Here is a 19,104-nt window from a genome sequence, read left to right on the forward strand (position 1 = left end):
CTCTTCAAAGAAAGTTTTCTCAGACTATGACCACCTCTCTGTGATAAATGTATATTACAATGCAAATTGAGACCACAGATTATAGCCCACAAAGCTCTCTGGTGATTGCAACTCTGCTGAGAGCAAAGGCTGAGATTGATACACTACCTCTCCTCACCCAGGCACCCTGCAGTATGCTAGGTACAGAGCAGGTGTTTGTAAATGTGGAAAGGACACTACTGGCCTGAATTTCTTAGCCATGACTCCCTGTCTGTCCAGACTGTGTTTTTGTTGGGCATCATGAGACAGGAAGCCTAGGGAAAACCAAAGTCCTTTCCAGAAGTTGAGAGTATACTTGGTCCTTAGCTGGATTCGTTTTTTTTAAAACATTAAGACAATGTAGCTTACATTAGAAAACACTGAAGTTAGAAAAGAGAATAATCATAAAGAAGCATAAACAAACACCTAAAGTTAAGACTCCCCAAACCTAAAATCTGATGAAAGAAAGACAGTAAGTAATACAAGGACTTACCATCTCCATCGAACACCGGCTGGGTCTCCATCGTAGGTGTTGGTTTCGACCCGTCATCTGAATTGAGGGTTAAAAAGAAGCGAAAAGAGACTACCATTATTGAGGTAAATACTATCTACTCTCCAGCACTGTTGAATGATTTGGGTTTGTACATGGCCCGGCCAAGTCCCAATAAAGAGGCCAAAGAAAAAGAAAAAGGAGGAGAAGGAGAAGGAGAAGGAGAAGGAGAAGGAGAAGGAGAAGGAGAAGGAGAAGGAGAAGGAGAAGAAAAGACCAAAGGAAAAGAGAACCAGAGGAAGACACAGCATTAAAAACAAATCCAGAGGTGTGCTCACTATCCCAAAGCATGCACCAGAGGAGGCAGGCTCGTACTTTGGAAGACCCTTTCCCACCCATATGCAAACACCGCCATGCCCCTTCCAGGCTTGCTCCTCAGCACAGCACTGCTGAGAGGAGGCATCCCCTCCAGCACCTGAGCTTTGGCCAGGCATGTTAGGATGAGGTCAGCCTCAGTTTGGTTTCCTGTCCTCTTATGAAAGGTACTGGATCAGAATATTTTCTAGAAGCCCTGATTGAAAATCTTAAGAAAAACAGAGTCCTGGGCATCATTCCTTTCGAGGAAGGATCATTCTCCCTCTGCAGCACACTCAAGAAAATCAAGTATCCTTAGAACATTTTAAACTATGGAGCAGCACATACCCCAACCCCCAGCAGGGGGTGAGGCAAACAGAATCACAGAAATCACCCTGTTCTTGCTTTGAAATCTCTAGTACTGATGATGGGAGCGAGGCATCCCCGGTAGCAAAGTCATAAAGCCCTTCATTCCAGTAGTGCTGGCAGCTCGGTCTACAAAGCAAAACTCTCTGCAGGTCAAGAGGTAGAGCAGACTTTGTTTATTTAGCTTCCAGAACTCAGTTACTTTCATCAAGGCCCCAAAACCTTTAGTTTAGAGGAGTGCTTCTGAGCCTTTTATCCATTATTGCCCAACTAAAAAGTCCACCTAAAATTTTTAGAGTTTTCCCCTAACTGCCTCCCTAATGAAATTTTAATAATATATATAAACTGTGTATCTGATCATGTATCACATATATATTTTTGTGCTTTATATATGAAAAGAGTAAGCTCCCCATCACCACCGAGAAACAACTTCACTCTCTGAGAATAGGTATGTATGCCCATCTTGAGGACACATTGTTTAGAGATTTTTTCTTTGTTTTCTCCTTTAGTGAGAGGAGGAAGGTTAAACACTATGTCCTAGGTATTTGATGATTATACCACCCCTCCCTTCCCAAGCACCAGAGGTCTTTTAGAATGGAATAGTCCACTCTCTGGGCATGAGACAGTGGAATATTCCCTATTTATGGAATAGGGAAATGCCAGTCAGATCACCAGTAAGAACAACCCTCCACCATTTGGAGCTCCTGTTACCTTTGGCTGATTCCTCCTCATCTTATTAGGGAAGGTAGAAAGAGTATAATTCTGATGTTTATTTTGTCACCATCTTTGGAATCTTAAGATTCAAAACACAAACTCGATGGATACAAAGACCTGTCAGTCATGTGACACCCGACCCTGCTACTAATTCTCATGTGCCGCCACGAAGACCTAACTCTCACAAGGACCAGAGTGACCATGAACTATCTGACAATCATCCTAAGAACACGATGGCGTGGGCAGAGAAGGGTAGCTACCCTGGACATCTCACTTGCCTCCAACTGGGTCCCAAGCAGGCAACTTTTGATGCCAAGCTGTGGGAGTTTGAGCTGGAAGTCACTGAAGGAGAATAAACACAGGACAGAGCCACACAATGTCATTTTTTACAAAAAAATAGCATCACTTCCCCTGACTCTATTAACACCTCTTTCCATTGAATTCAGTGAGCCACTGAATGGAGCCTTTTGGCAGCTGCAATGCACATTTGGTTGCTCTTGCCGGATGTGGAGTTCACAGTGTAAATAGCCCAACAGTACACTCAGCCCCTCCACACAGGGTGGCTGCGTGTTAGGAGTCTTACAAGCTAGCAAAGGCAGAGTGAGAGATAAAACTTTTCAAGAGGAACAAGAGTGAGAACCAGAGTGGAAAATGGCTTATGCGATATTTTAATATTCAACATAGGTGTTAAAATCCTCCCATATTACAAGAGCTGTAACTCTCTCTGGAGCAAGATAACTGAAAACATTCTGTTTCTTTCTCCTGTCATCCAGATGGTCGTCTGGGACTGCCCTTCTGGTCTGGCCATCAGCAAAAAGGTCTACCCCCCAAGCAAGGAGGGTTTCCTGGGGATGACCTGCACCTCTCTGCAGGTGGATGACTTCCACATTGCCAGATGCAGGCACACGGGCCCTTGGAGTGTAAAGCCACTGTAACGAATGAATCTTCCTGCGGGATAGGGTCACCAAGGGTGAGGAGATACAGCTGCTGTGCTACAAGGGAGGTCCAAGGTGGAAATCTTTATAAAGTGAGAAAAGACAAGGCGCCCTGATGCCAGGAGCCACCTGTGAAATCCAGCAGGCCCAAAGGCCAGGAAGCCAAGCCAAAGCCAACAGGACCTTCTCACCATCATCTCCGGGCACCTGGACACCTGGCTTCTGATCCAACAAATAAGCACACCTCTTCTACCAAACATAAATCCAAGGCCTGGATCCAAGGTCCACAGCAGGGCCGCTTCCGGGCAAGCCCTGGAGCAGTACCAGGCCCCACAGGAGCCTCTGGGAAAAGAGTAATCTTTCTGAATATGTCCCTGGCCTCTCAGGCCCATGTGGGATCACATTCTGATCCCCATTTTATGTCCAATAAGTCAGTTAAACTGAACCCCTCCTTTACTTCTCTGGGTAGCAATATTGTCTTCTAAAAATGAAAGCCTGCCTGCCAAAGCCTCAGAACACTATGTACGGGTAAAAAAACTCTGTGTAAAGACCTATGAAGAGGGGTATATAATTTTATGAGTGCTAACCATCTTAGGCAACTTTTAAATTTTGTTTTACAAATTAAGCTACTATCAGTTTTTAAATTTAAAAAACCCTGTAATTCACTAAGATCACTTATTTAAAACTGAAATAAGTATTTTAATATACATGTCATCAAAGAAGACATATGGATGATTAATAAACCTAAAAAGATGTTTGACATCACTAGGGTTTAGGAGTGTGCAAATTAAAATCACAGGGGATACTACCAACCACTCGCTAGCATGACTAAAATTTAAAAAGATAATACCAAGTGTGGACAAGGATGTGGGAAACTGGAACCCTGTGTGTTGCTAGTGGTAATATACATTTTGGGTAGTAACTTTGGGCAGGTTTTTTTAAAGCTAAACATAAGCTTACATTCAACCTTAAAATTCTGCCTTTCGGACTTCTATTAAAAATAAATTTTAAGGGGCTGGGGATTTAGCTCAGCGGCATAAGCGCCTGCCTTGCAAGCAGGCAGTTGTGAGTTCGAACCCTGGTACCGATAAAAACGAAAAAGACAAAAGACATTTACACAAATGTTTATAGCAAGACTATTTGTAATAGTCTCAAATTTGAAATAATACAAATGTCTGTCACCTGGTGAACAGATAAATTAAAATATACCCACCTAACTGAATGCCAGTCAGCAATGAGAAAAAGAATGGATAACTAATACACGTTGCCATATAGATGAAGGACCTCACAAAACATTATTCTAAATGTAGGCAGGAAACGTGAATACTGCATGTTGTCAGATCCCATTCAGATAGCACATCTAATAAAGATAAATCCACAGAGATAGATCTGTGGTTGCCTAAGGAAGGAGGTGGGAGTGAGGTTTAATTATACATAGGTTTGATGTTTCTTTTTGGAGTGATAGAAACATTCTCTACTGCTGTTTGCACAACTCTATAATTTTACCAAACTCTGCATATACAGTGGGTGAATTTTGGGGATGTAAATTATACCCCAGTAAAGCTGTTTAAGCAATACAGCTTGTCACAGGTACCTGAGCCAGATCATCTGGCAGTAAGTACAGCTGGATTATATAATCAACCCTTCATTCATAGTGAGAGTCTTGCATATATTTTAACACGAACATCTTAATCTCACTTTACATATATGCCTACAGTGATCTGATGCCTGGTGCTTACTCTTGGTCATTTTGGGGGCCTTCAATAGGAAGACTTTCTCTTTAATACCACAATATTCCCCCAAACTAGGGGAAGAAGACAGGACACTGTGGGAAAAAAACTAATTCAAATACTAATAATTTTTCTTACAGGGAGGGAGAAAGAGGTAGATTTGAAAACATTATGATATGCAAATAAAGCAAACATGAGAGAATTTCTCAGGGATGACGCCAAGATCAACAGTAAGAGCAGCTTTGTCATATTTTGCAACGCTCAGCTTCCGGCAGGTAACTTTCCTCATCCGTTCCACCACCACTCAGGGAGCAGAAAGGCACTAGGCAGATGAAGAGAGAATTGAGTCTCAATGCAAGTAAGTGCTTTGCTCAAGGACCCAGAGGCCAAGAGCAGCTTTGGAAACTTCCCAGCCCCACACCATGGCGTGTGGCCTTCCAAGGTTCCCCAGCCCCCAAGCAGGCCTTGTCCTTGCAGGTGCAGCCCCACGGTTTCAGGCCACATGGGCTTTGGGAGCCTATGTAGAGAATGGGTTTGTATGACAGCACAATTCCCTGCCCTGCGAGAAGGCCTGGCTCACACACAGACAGCTGGAAGTCACTTCGACCCCTGATGACACCATTCAAAGCCTCCTCTGTTTGGCTTTTTGATTCCTGATTGACATTCGCTGGCAAGGGGAGATAAATGCCCAGCTGAGGACAATGTTGATCTGCTCTGACTATTCTCAAGGAAAGACTTTTCAGAATAACAAACAAAACAAAACAAAACCCCCAAAACATTGGTGTGCTTAAGGGACTGAATAGAGCCCAAGAGGTCCAGGGAAGCAGAGCTGGCCCTTTCAAGGGGCTGGCAAGTCCATTGAGGAGTTAATTGTTTGGGTGTACAATGAGTTTATTCTGACCACATACAAAGAGCTTTCTCTTCCAGGTCCTTCAAAAGGTCCTTCAAAAGCAAGTGTGTCAAAGAGGCCAGAGCAGGAATCTGTATTAATGGCCTCTCTTGGGGTCTTCGAAACTGAGGAGGGAATGAGGAAAAAAGAATCCACCACCCCCGTCCTGTGATTTGGAGGTTCCTCAACAATCCCAAGTCCCCTTTGATTCTTGGGCCCTTTCTGACCATGTCCATCATTGGTTTGGTGATTCTCCATACTCTTTTAAGCTTTCACTATCCATCTTAAAATGATACAGAGATAAACTTAAGCCTGGTAGAAAGGCTAGAAGGTTCTTGCCTTTGAAGGGATCACAATTATGCCAAAACCATCATCCCCTTCAGCATGTGAATTTGGCCCAGTGAAGAGGTCAAGATGACTTATTGTGGGCATGCTAGACATACAACTGCACCTGTCTGCATAAGTCCCTAGAACCTGGCCAAAATGATACCATGAGAATGGAATGCTGTCACCCTCAGCATTTCCTGAGATGCATGTCCCCTGACCAGCAAGATTCAGAAATGGAGCTGTCCCTCCACTGACTTGAAAAAGCCAAATTTATCTAAGCATTTCAAGTCCTTTCCAAAGCAAGAGGTTTTACTGTTTGGCTAAACTTCACATTTTTTAATGTGAAAAGAAGCTCACAGCTGGCTTTTTGCAAGCAGTTACCTGCATACTCAAGCCTTACATTTCCCTAAATAAGAATAAAACCATGAGGCTGGCAAAGGAGGTAGACCAGAGGTAGGGAGGAGCCCAGAAGTAGGTGAGTTCACTAAAGGCCAGGTTCATTCAGAAGACTGTGCTAGTTTTTTAAATTTTTTACTTGGAAATGATTAGACTCAAAGAGAAGTTGCAAAATTACAGAGAGTGGTCCCAGAGTTGGGTTATCTGCTCTTAAAGGCTGTGTGACCTTAATTTCATGTTTAGGTTTGTTCATCTGTTAGGGAGGATAAGAATCTACAGCAGCACGCACTTGATAAGACCACTGTGAGAACTGAGTCAGTGTTTACAGTTTCCATCATACCATCTTGTGCTTACAAACTCTGAATAGCTATTGTAACTATGAAAATGATGACGATGATGATAATGCAGCACACAGGTTCCATGTACCTGTCACACAGTTTCTTCAATGACAACAGCTTAATATTTAACCTAATTATACATAATTATATAGGTAACTACACAGCTGGCCCTCCATATCTGAGGTTCCGTATCTAAGATTTCAGCCAACCACGGATCAGAATATGTGTGTGGGGGGGATCACAATAAAAATACAATATAACAATAAGAACAATACAAGCAAAAAATGAAACAGCCTAACTACTTAACAGTATTTACATTATATTAGGTTATACAAGTAATCTAGAGATAATTTAAAGCATACAGAACAATGTACGTAAGTATATATAAACACCATGTCATTGTGTGCAAAGGATTTGAACACCGTGGATTTTGGTGTTTACTGGGGGTGGGTGCTGTTTGGGAACCAATCTCCTACGGATACCAAAGAATAGCTGTAATTTATATAGGTAACATAGTTATAGCATAAAATCAAAATCGACAAATTGACATTGGTCTACTCCAAGGGTCATATTCAGGAACCTACCAATTTTATATGCCCTCACGTGCATCTGCTATCCCTGTCCATCTGTATACGGATCCATGTCACCACCATCATCAGAACTATCCCTTCCCCACAGAAATCTCTCATGTACTGCTTCTTCACAGCCACACTTTCCTTCTTCCATTCTGCCCCTCACACCTGGCAACCACTCGTCTGTTCCCCAGCTCTCTACTCATGTCTAGAATGCTGTATAAATGGAATCATGCGGTACACGACCTTTTGAAATTGGCTTTTTCCCCCCACTCTGCATAATGCCCTTGGCAGTCCTCCAAAGTGCTGTTGCACATATCAATAGTTTGTTCCTTTTTATGACTATTTTTCCATGATATAGATATATTACAGTGTGTTTAATGCACCGAAAGACATTTGGGTTTTCTATTTTGGCTATTATACATAAAGCTGCTATTCATTCATGTACAGGTTTTCTGTGTGGATGTTAAGTCTTTCTCTAAAATAAATGTTCATAAGTACAACTGCTAGATTATGGTTAAGTATATACTTAGTTTTTAAAAGAAACTTCCCAAAGTATTTTTCATGTGACTGTACCCTGTTATATTCTTACCAGCAATGTATGAGATCCAGTTTCTATGCAGCCTCACTAACATTTGGTATTGAAATAATTTTTTCACTAATAGAATACTACTAGTGGTATCTTATCATTTGTACTTCCTGTTGCTAAAGATGTTGAATCACTTTTTGTATACTTATTTGTGAAATGTATGTTCATGTAGTTTGTCCATATTTTAGGTCAATAGTTCTTCAGTCTTTGCATGTTTAGAGTTCATTACATATTCTAGACACAAGTCCTATGTCAGATGCATGGTTTTTTAAATATTTCTTTCCATCTGTAATTCTTTTCAGTTTCTTAAAATTTTTTGTAGATCAAGCTTTTAAAGCACAAATTTTAAAGTCTCAGGTTTTGGTGATGAGATTTTCTCTGAAGAGAAGTAATGGCTTTGCATTTAAGTTTTGCATAAGATGTGAGGTTTTGGGTGAAGGTTTGGGGGCATATTTATTGGTTATATTTGTTTGGCTTCTAGGTCCTCAGTGTTATAGAAGCCTTAGTTGGAAGAACACCTTTCCTCCACTGAAATGCTGTTGCACCTTTATCAAAGGTCCCCTGGGTTTGTTTTGAGGTTCTCCGTTTTTCACTGGCCTATGTGTCTGTTCCATCATTAATACTACATTTTATTTTCTTTTTAAAAATTGCTTCGTCTACTTTTATAGGCTTTCCATAGAAATGAGCAACCTCAACCCTCACATCTTTTTTTCTGCAGGCACAGAAGCCATGCAACAGGAGCTGGGTCCCTCAGCCTTCACATCGGAGCTAAATGGGGCACTCAGGCTATGGCCTTAGAGATAAAGGTCAGAGTGGCCCAAGACCTGTGCACCCACATGTCCATGTCCCTGGCTTTATCTAAGTTGCTGGGACACACCTGGAACTGAACTTCGGCAGCAACACTGAGCAACCAAACATTCTCCCACTGGCCTAACAAGCTCTGATCCCTCTCATCTGGACTTCAGAGGCTCCATGAAAGTACCAACCAGAGTGCATAAGAACTTGACAATGGGCCATGCTCCTCCTAGGTACCTGCAAAGGTGACAACTTCCAAGGGTCTAGAAAAGTACTGCTCCCCTGGAAGGCTTCACATCTACCTCCCAACAGATGCTGAGAACCATTCAGATGTGAGTTCCAGGAGGCGAGCCCAGGGCTCCTATCAGTTTTACACATCACTGGATCCTCAGGGACTATAACAAGCATAGCACTTAGTAAGTTCTGCATAAATATTTATTGAATAAAAGAACAAGTATATAACACAAATGATTACTAATACCACCATGAATTCAAATAAATTTATGACCTGAAGGCCTTTCCAGATTCCTAAATCCTATTTCCTCTCCAATTCTTAGAGGAAGGGATATGGCAGGGATTTAAACTCTTAATCTAGGTACCCTTCACACATAAACTGTCCTGCAAAGATCAAGAACAAAGGGCAAGATGAAGGGCAGGGGTCTGGGCAGGGAGCCAAGCTTGAGGAACAGTTAACTATGGGAAGGAGAGAAAAATTACATGTTCACGACATGTGTCTGAGAGCTCAAGCACACTCATACACACACCCCTTTCTAAGTGATCTCTACAAAGCCGGAATACAAATGTGCCAGGCTTCATCATGATGGCTCAGAGCAGACAGTAGCAGCAATGGGCACACACAGTCCACGAGCAGCCTTCTGTGGATTTGGGGCTGTTTGGGCACAGCTCTGTTTCTATAGGCACACGTCAAGGTGCATGCCTCTCCACAAGGGGAAGCAGTGGGACCAGAGGGGACCCGCTGCCATCTCCAGTCAAACCCAGCCCAGGATGGTAGATCACTAACACCAGTCCAGCCTCCCCTGATCCTGCCCCTGAGCGCTTGGATAGGAGGGGAAAAAGAGAAGCAGCTGGGAAGAAGTTAAAGTCATGCAAGCGAGGGTGACATTCCACATGTGGAATGTCCTTCAAAGCCAACCTGGCACACGTCAGTCAGGCTCAGAGCACTGGGGCACCGTTAGGTGTGCTAGCACCCCCTGAGAGTCAGGCTGGAAGACACACAGCCTCCTTTAGCTGGATGCCTGCCATCTATTGACCCTGTGACCCTTAGGGCCATGTCAGCCACTGCTTGGGGGACAAGGACTGCAAGTTGGCACAACCTGGAGGCCATGCTGGGAGAGATTCTAAAAATAGAGACGGAGACAGGAACCTCAGGGAAATGAATGTGACTCACTCCTTACTTGGAACACGTACTATGGAGCAACCAGTGTTTTTGCTTTTTGGTTTTTGGGGGGGTTTTGACTCTACACATTAAAAAAGGGTTGGATTTTGGAAATTCTGCCTTTCTCTGAAACTGGCTTAATAAACAGAGAAGTTCAGGCAGAAAAATGTAAGCAGAAGTTGTTAATGTTCTTATCTTTCTTTCTTAAAGGGCAATAAACAAATTGCAGAAAACTCCTGGTGACCCTAAACTTTCACTTGCCATTTATCACAATATCAGCCTGAGGGCCTCTTGTAATTCTGGGCACTCAGAGGAAAGATACTCCCAGAGAACTGCCAGAACTCATCTTCCAAGCACAGTCCCGTATCTTCACATCTGTCATTCTTCACACGTAACCCTTCCGAGGCTGAGAACTTCTGTCTGGCACTCACAAACGAGGAAGGCCAAGCCCACCTTCTGAAGTTCACCTATAAGAATCAGCATCAAGACCCCAAAAGTGGCACCTCCAAAAAACCCCTGGGCCATGGCACAGCCAGGCAAAACCACCCAGAAGAAACTGATAACCTCTCAACATGGTTTGCTTCCCGCATACTACCTCAGAGAAAACCCCAAGTGATTGTCTATCTCTCACCTTCTGCAGCCTTCAACTGCTATCCAACACTGTTTTCAGAGCTAACCAGGCAGTCTGGCTCCTCCTGTCTCCAGGTATCACTCCATCACATCAATAAAACACGTAGGAGTGCATGTGCGCACTGCCCCAGCACACATCCCCTCCCCATCTCTCCTCGAGGACCAGAGGAGAGGAGGAGGGGGCGGCCAGGGATGGGATTGCCCCAGATCAATGGATATTTGAAACTCAAACACATGGCCCTGGACCTACCCTGCACGTGTTAATTACCACACATGTGCCCGTAAAGGAGTTCGTTAAGCACAAGGGGCCCAAAGAACAGAGAGAGGAAAGGACATTCCAAGGGATTAAGTAAACAGTCTGAAGTCCTGACCCTCCTCCCCACTGCAGCACGTGCATCTGGGGAAGATAAGAGTCTCCCCCACCCTTCTTTCCCCACGCCTCCCCTCGGGCTCCACACCTGCGGACCTACAGACTGCAGCAACCCAGGCCTCCCAGCCCGGCCAAACTGCTGTGACCCGCTACCACCCAGCTTCCCCGGCCTCCTCTTCCTGCCTGCCTTCCTCCTGCTATCTCTCCGGGCCTCCTCCCCGGCTCCTTGCACTCTGCCTTTCTCCTCCTGTCCTTCACAGGACTAATTCCTGGCTGGCAACCAGATTCTCTGTTGTCACACAATAGTCTTTTCATTCCTTGCAGGCAGAGAGAACCGATCCCTTCTAGGCCTGTCAGTGAGGCAGATTCAAAAAGGCAGGAAGGTAGGAAAAAAGAAAACTGGGTCTTCTCCTGGTCCTTCAGGCCCTTTCTCACACTGCAGACCTCTAGGCTCACTTCCTTTCCAGCCGTACCCTCAGGCTGCACAGGGCCTGGGCCAGTATGGCTTTGAGGCAGGCCTGAGACGGTAAGCTCAAGCCCCAGGGAGATGCTTTGGGGGCAGCCACGTGCGGGCACAAGCTCAGACAAGGGGCCTTTGTGTCTTCCCACCTGCTGCCCTGCAGAGCACATTCCATTCTTAAGTGGCAGCTGAAAGAGGAACCTTGGCAGGTCAACACAGGATATTACAAATGCCCTCTCTCTCGCACCCTATCCCCATTCAAACTCCAGCTTCCTGGACAGGTGTTACTTCAGGTGGCCCTTCCTACAGGTGGCCTGAACCTGCTTTTCAAGGCCCTGCCCATGACACACAAAGAGAAGATGATTTAGCGCAGAACTCAATCCTCCAAGTAGAGAGAAAGAGAGAGCACAGGGCAGAATTCAGCTCCCCAGGACAGAGTAGTCCTAGTGCATGTATGTATGCATGCATGTACATATGCACATACATGCACACACACACTTTGTCTTGACTTTTGCCCCAGAAAAGCAGCCTCTGAAGGAACTATCTGGGAGGGGAGAATCCGTGTAGAGTAGGAAGCAAATAGCTGGGAGCAGGCAGCAAACTGTCCCTCTGAGCAGGGGCTTCAGGTTCTACCCCTTCCCTGTATCACCCCTGGAGGAGACGGCTCCTCTGCAGTGAACCCTAAGACTAAGAGGGGACAAAAAGGTGCTGTCATTTACCATAAATATCACTGCCAACCCACCTGCCCTCTTCCAACTGGCTCACCCAGAAGGGTTATGGTCTGTCTCTGTTACCCAGAGTACAAAGCCACATCACCCTGGAGAACACAGCTCTGCCCAGCAGATGGCCTTTCCTGGTCCAGATATCTTATTCATCATTACACACTCAGCTCCTTCAGTAGGGAAGACTTGAACGGTAGGTTTTGCACAACTGCATTTTTTTTCTTCCACTAGGACCTTGTGTTCAGAAACAAGGTGGTAAACCTGAAGACCTCAGTTGCAACAAGCAAAACTAAAGCTGTCTCCCACTCCCAAACCCTGCAGAGACATACCACTGGCAGCACTGGTGATTTCAGATCTTGAGACTTACTTTTCTCCCTTCTCCCCGCTTTCCACCTGGAAAGGAGCACACAGGGCTATCTCCCCCTGCTCTGGGAAGGACCTGGAAAGGAGCTTGCACCCTTTTTTCTAACCCACTTCCATACTCCTGCACAGGGAAAAAGGAGCTGCCTCACTGGTCCCATATTTCCCAGTGAGGGGTGGCAGCTTCAGGTGCCACTTCCACATCTTCTCGGAGCACCTGCATTCAGGGCATTGGGTTCTCTGGATTTTTATCTCCTGCATTCAAGACAGGTGGCTTTGCCTCTTCTTCCCATCCCCATGGCATACGCACCTGGGGCAGGGGCCTGGGCCTGACTTGGTCTCCCAGTAACTATGTGCATAGGGCAAGCCTGGGAACTTCTGCTGAGTCTCAGGGGACCCAGCTCTCCAAGCTTCCAAGCATATCATCTCCAAGGTCTAGATGCAAGTTGGAAGCCTTATATCTAGCTACATAGGAGCTCTTCAGTGCTCACACATGCAATGAAATGGATTCTTGCTTTCTAGGTCACTATCGGCTCCCTGTGTATGCTGTCTGGGAAATCAGTAACCATCAATTTTGGGCCTCAAACTGTCTTTGACACTGAGCACTGTGGTCAGCATATCCCAAGGCTATGCCTCGTGCTAGCTCGTCCACTGTACAGCACTCAGACAAATATCAGCTATTGAACTCATAGGGCCCAATGTGAAAGGAAACTGCTAGACCCTTTGTACAAACAGCAGGAAAAACTAAGCACTAAAAATAAAGCATTAAATATGAAGCAGTACCTTTTCTTCCACAGTCTCTCTCTCTTTTGAATTTGGCATGATGGTTTTTAACTTGCTATTTAGTATTGTACCAAGTAAAGAAAAATTAAAACCTCAAGTATGCTGTAGAAATGATTTACTATGCATCACACTGCCTACGTGTGACTGTGGTGACAAGGTTCAGCAACCGAGATTCGTATTGCAGATACCTTCTCTGCTAATGTGCACTGTGTCACTGTTCTCCCAGGTCCAAGACAAAATTATTCAGAATTTCAAGAAAGCAACTGCACAGGTCACATATCCATGACACCAGCCCAGCCCTCAGTGAAGAAGTCTAGAAGTGCTGGAACACATGATTAAGGTGAATCAGTAGGCAAAAAATATATATATATACCCAGACATGTTTTCTAGGTTTATAAACGAGAGCGCTAAGGACGGACATGGACATGCTGTTTTTCATCTTTGGTCTAGCACTGGCCTCACTGGTAGCTGATCAGCTGAGCTCTTGAGGAAGCCGAGGTTCTCAGGGTTCACATAAGGCCCCTCTCAGGCCTGTGCTCCTCTTTTGTTCACTACCCTTGAAAATTTCAGGCACTTGATAGCCACCGCCACATGAGCCTTACCTCCAGTGCTTCTGGGAGGAAACAGGGAATGAGAATGGAGCAGACTTTCTGGAGGCCACTTTCAGCTTTCACCCCAGGCTCCTTCTATCTTGTCTAAGAACTCCTTGGAGGGCAGGCCGGCTTGAGATGCACACATTAAGATAAAGCATAAAACTCCACTCACCTTTCTTTCCAGAGTTAACCTGGCTCGAGGGCTTGTCGGTGACTGAACCTTAGGTGAAAAGGGAAACAAAAACTTAGACATTCAGATGCACTGTGCTTGGTTTCTTTCACAGCAATGGCAAAGCCTGACACTGTGAACATATGTTATATCTAGCGTCATACACGGTGAGTAGGATTTGTTTAACATCAGTGTCACTGATAACTCAGCTTTGTTTTGAGTTGAACTATGATTTCCAAGTTCCCTGGCATTAGTCTTGACCAGATTTTTATGAAAGTCCACATCCATATAACTCCCCTTTCCAATACCTGACTCTTGAATCCACACCCATGTCCCCTACTTCTCACCAATTCTATGTCTGAGCTATATCGAGTCAGTAGAGCGGACTGAAAAGAGACTCTTCTTACTGCAAATACAATGATTGACATCCCTTGCTGGTTAGGGCAGGAAATCGGTGATTTTCCAACTGCATTAAGTAGAAAATTGTTGGTCCAATTGTACTGAATGGCCAAAATAGTCTGAGGCATGGAAACAATTTTCTAGACACGGCCTGTTCCTCAAGGAGGGGTAGCATGTGTGTTTATCCAAACATTTACCCTGCACATACTAGGATGCCACATGTACCCATCCTCCAGGCCTAACCCCATGGCACTTGTCTTTTCCATAAAGTTCAGTTCTACACGTGCAGGGCATAACTACTCATCACAAAAGGGCATCCACGGAGGTCTCACCAGCAGAGAGCAAGAAAGAATCTATGTTTTCCTAATCAGTATCATTCTCTTCTCCAAATACTAGCTTTGTGAGAATTCTGTTATATTGCCCTGCACGGCTTGTTTCTAGTGCCTTTTGTTTGCTTTGAATGAAACTTTCCAGGTCATTTGTAAAGAAGGCTAATTTCTGCCTCTCCCCACTTCAACCCCAATTAAGGTTTCCAGTTTCCATATAAACCACAAATAAAGTCAACTTCCCTTCTAGTAAGCAAATTTTGGTTTCCTAACATATATTTTTACTGCCTTTCCCACTTACTTTTCCCTTTATACAGACAGGCTACCAAAAAAGTGGATCAATTTTGTCAAAAAAAAATTAGGATAGTAAGACTGCTACCCTTTGGAATTTCCCATAGAGTTTCACGTAATTTTTATACTTTTTGCACATAAAATTAAAAATAATAAAACCACCTATACACACAGGAAATACAAAGCAACTGATGGGTAAGATAGGTTTTTTTTTTTTTTGAAAGTGCTGAACTACATGGTGAATTTAAGAGAGTGGCTCCTAAATTCCTTACAAATGAATGGAAATGGACAGCACAGAGCTTATATAAATCCATAATCCATAATCCCATGAAACTGATCTAATAGCAGAATTCCACTATGTCTATAAAGTTGGTAATGACTTAATTTTGCTATAGACTAACGCAACAGGTCACCATCATGAAGTAGTTTCAGAACCACAGGAAAAGCTTTGTAAAAATAAGGTCTGCAAGGATCACTCCAAACCTACTGAATCAGAATGTATAAGAAGAAGCCTTGGCATCTGGGTTCTTTTTAATTCCCCAGGTACTTCTGAGGATCAGCCAGATTTAAGGGCCACTGATAGGAAAATTTTCCATTATTGTACTTCTATTATAGAGGCCACCACTGTCCTCTTCAGCACATGTGACAGTCATCACTACTTGATCACTGTAGTCTTTGATGTGGTACTTCCATGCAGTCTCAAAGTCCATTCCAATACACTTCAACAGCAATCAATAGGCATACAAGTTACAAATTTAAATGCCATCCAGCTCTAGGGGTTTTAGTCAATGCTTAGGAAGACAGCATTGAACCAGAAACCTAAACTCAAAATGATAAACATATACATATAGGCATATATTAACTCTCCTCATTTAGCTGACTATTGAGCAGGGAAAGACCTCATAGCCACCACCAACCTTTCAAAGGTTTTCCCACCAGGTGCAGGAGACCCACCAAGGGGGTCTCTCTCCAACCCCTTTCGTGCTTCCCGCCCCTCCCTACGGTACCTGAACATACAGGAGTTTTGTTCTGCACAGAAGAACCACTGATAGGCTTCCCGTCTGGGGTGACACACCAGCAGTACCCTGTGAAGGTATGGCACTGCACCTGTTCAGAGAAGTGAGAAAGGAAAAAAACATAAGTCTTGGGTCATGATATCAAGAGTCATCTCTTACACCTTTTCAAGTATTGCTCCCACCTCCCACCCCACCTCTTGCTTCAGAGTGACTCACAGGTTGACCAGTTAGCCAACAGCATCAACATTTGCTGTATGACCCACATACATGCACAACTGCAAATTATTTGCTTTCTTTGACTCCAAAAACTTTAATATCTGATATCATGCTGAGATACATCCACATTTCCCTGTGTTGGGTCTCCCAATATTGGGACTTCCATCCAACTGTAAAAGGTGAACTAATTTGGCATGTACAACTTGGAAGGTCACTACTGGGGGTTGATATGACACTTCTTTAACTAGTAAAGGTAAGCAATAAGGTTTTTTTGTTCTTGACCTTGAGTGCCATGCAAATTAGTTTAATTAGGCATTCACTCTTAGATCAGCCTGTCTATAACCACATGGCTCTCCTGAAATAAGAGCACCAATCATGAAGTTAAGGCAAGGTCAAAGGCTCTATTTCTCGAGGCCCAGCTATACCACTAGGTGATGTTCTTCAAGTCTGCATGGAATCAGGTCCACTGGCCTGAGAACAGTCAAGGAAAAAAAGGTTTTTTGTGTCCTTCCTTCAAGGTGACTCTTCTCTTCTCTTTCAATAGCTGTCACTTTGCCTACCTCCTGCCCTGGACTCCACTGTCCTCTTCCCATTGTTTTCTCTGTGGTTTTCCTAAACTCACAGTAAGGCAGATCCCTTTGCTTTAAAACCCTTCAGCATTCACCTTTGGACTTCAGATGGAGATTAAACTAATTTGCATGGCACTCAAGGTCAAGATCCATCCCCCATTCCTGCAGTATCATTTTACACCCATGGCACTATGCAAGCCCTCCACTCTGGCCACAATGAACTCTTTGATGTTCCCAAACACACCCTAGTTTCTCCTGACTCTGAATCTTTATTTGCTCCAGCTGCTATTCAACTTGTCTTGGACACCATTCTCTAACCTGTTCCCAACACTCTCCGAATCCCCCCACATCCCATCCTCCTTTATCATCTACCTTCTCCTCTCTCTTAGCCTAACCTCCCCCTTCCCCTGATCCCTCTCCAGTTCAGAACCTCTAGCACAATGAGCTCTAGCTATGGATTTGGCTGGTCCATCTCTCTGCATTAGACCTCAAGGACTGCATAATAGCTATTTCTACATTCCCAGCATAGAGCATTAACACCTGACATTTTATTGTAGGTGATTGATGGGTTGCATACAGGCATGAGTTCTCATGTTTCTTCAATTCTTGGTCTCCATCAATTCTAAAAATGCAACATCAATTTACACAGCTGCATCACATTAAACATAGATCTCAATGACAAGATGTGTGCCAATTGCAAAGATATTAAAGTGTGAAAAAAAAAGCATGCCTCTTGGGACCAAAGACATATTGAAACTGATATCAGACAGTAATTGCATACAAATTGAGTAGGGAGGTATAGAAGGAGACAGACTGAAAAGGGCAATCAAACAGGCTGGGTGAGACCCAGAAGTTACCACTGTGGTAGAAAATCTACAGAAAGCCTTTTGCTCTTGCTTAAGTAGCAAACACTATGATTTCTGCCCTAGACAAATGGTTGCACCACAAGTCTATCCACAGAAATCAGGGAAAGACAAGATAGAGGGCCCTTTGCTCTGACTCATAAGATGACTCTGTCTAAATGAGCTCCTCACCTCTACAATTTCTGCAAGGAGGTGGTACTCAATGCCCACCCCCCAGAACTGTGTTCTACTCCCACTTCATCTCATGGTCATAGCTGATACTCCCTGGCAACAGGTGGTACCCCACAGCCATGGCCACTCACCAAAATCAATAGCTCAGGTTGCGCTGTACCACTTTCTAAAGAGGTCTAACTGTGAACTGGAAAGAAATTCAGAGGCTAGGGTTTAACCTTGATCTAGCCAATTAGAAGCCCAGCATGTACTGAGGGTAGGCTGATGGTAAACAACTTGTCATGGGGGAAATTATGGTGTTTGGTAGCAATGTCCAGCCTGGAGGATCTAGTGAGGAGGTCCACTGCATCATAGGTGATGAAGGCCAGGTAGAGTGAGTGGCTGTGCCCAGACTGATATCTGCTCTTGGCTGTGTCCGAAACACCTGACCATGTGGCTCCTAGTAGGCCAAGGCTCTTCTAGTAACTCTGAAGGAATGGGTGGGAAACCCTTCTGGAAACCTCATGCTGACCCCTTCAGATTCCCTGGGTCTTGCAGGGGATATTTCCTAGACAAGTCCCAGCCAGGGACAGCATTTTAATGGGACCTGGCTGGCTGCTTTCTCCTCACTGACCAATAATCACCTCTGGGGACTTGGCCCAGAGTCTGGGTGGCCGTGCTGACTCACTCCCAGGCTCTTTGGTATCCAAGGTCAAGGCAGGCCTCCCTCTGTACAAGGTTTGTGCCTCGAGTTAGCACTCAGGGCTGTGCCTCTGCCCAGCCCTGCACGGATGATGCTTGGATGATGTTCGGCACTGTGATCAGGCAGATCACAGAACACTGGCTGATGTGAAGCCTCTCCCATGGAGCATGCGCAGAGTTCCAACTAAGGTTACTGGGGACAGAACTAAATTTGTAAAGAAAAGGCCAAGTCCAGAGCTTTGTTTCAGGGGATATGATCTGGACCTCTGGGATCAGTGGGTGCCAGGGGCCACTTTCTCCCTGAGTGGGCCCATTGTGCCCCCTACAGGGACAGGAACGCTGCCTCCTAGACCCCAGCCAGGCCCACAGCCCCCAAACACAGCTCCTTTCTCCCCAGGACCCTCAGCAATTTCCTCATCTACCCTCCTAGGAAAAGACCCCAGATTACAAAGTCTTCAGGCTGGGAGCTCCTCCCAAATTCTGTGAAATTGAAGCAGAACGAGGAACTGCTGTCTTATTCCTCGAGGCCCAGGATCCACAACAGTAGCACACCTGACCCAGATGTGCCGCAGGGGA

At 44.7% G+C, this 19,104-nt stretch overlaps 1 protein-coding gene across 6 annotated transcripts in view; it reads right to left on the reverse strand.

Annotated features, from left to right (window-relative positions):
- Smoc1 (SPARC related modular calcium binding 1) overlaps nt 1-19,104 on the reverse strand; it is a 148,234-nt gene that overhangs the window by 38,306 nt on the left and 90,824 nt on the right. For 5 of the 6 annotated variants that reach the window (XM_013155262.2, XM_063241320.1, XM_013155259.2 and 2 more), the window contains exons 4-6: nt 16,020-16,119; nt 14,000-14,047; nt 512-601 (exon numbers count right to left, since the gene is read on the reverse strand). In XM_013155262.2, coding sequence (XP_013010716.1) covers nt 512-601; nt 14,000-14,047; nt 16,020-16,119 — 238 coding nt within the window. The remainder of the gene's footprint in view (nt 1-511; nt 602-13,999; nt 14,048-16,019; nt 16,120-19,104) is intronic. The other variant, XM_013155260.2, reaches the window with a different exon arrangement.

This window comes from Cavia porcellus, unplaced genomic scaffold (assembly GCF_034190915.1).
Source record: "Cavia porcellus strain 051 isolate PalLab524CR breed Dunkin Hartley unplaced genomic scaffold, mCavPor4.1 scaffold_31, whole genome shotgun sequence".
NCBI lineage: Eukaryota > Metazoa > Chordata > Mammalia > Rodentia > Caviidae > Cavia > Cavia porcellus.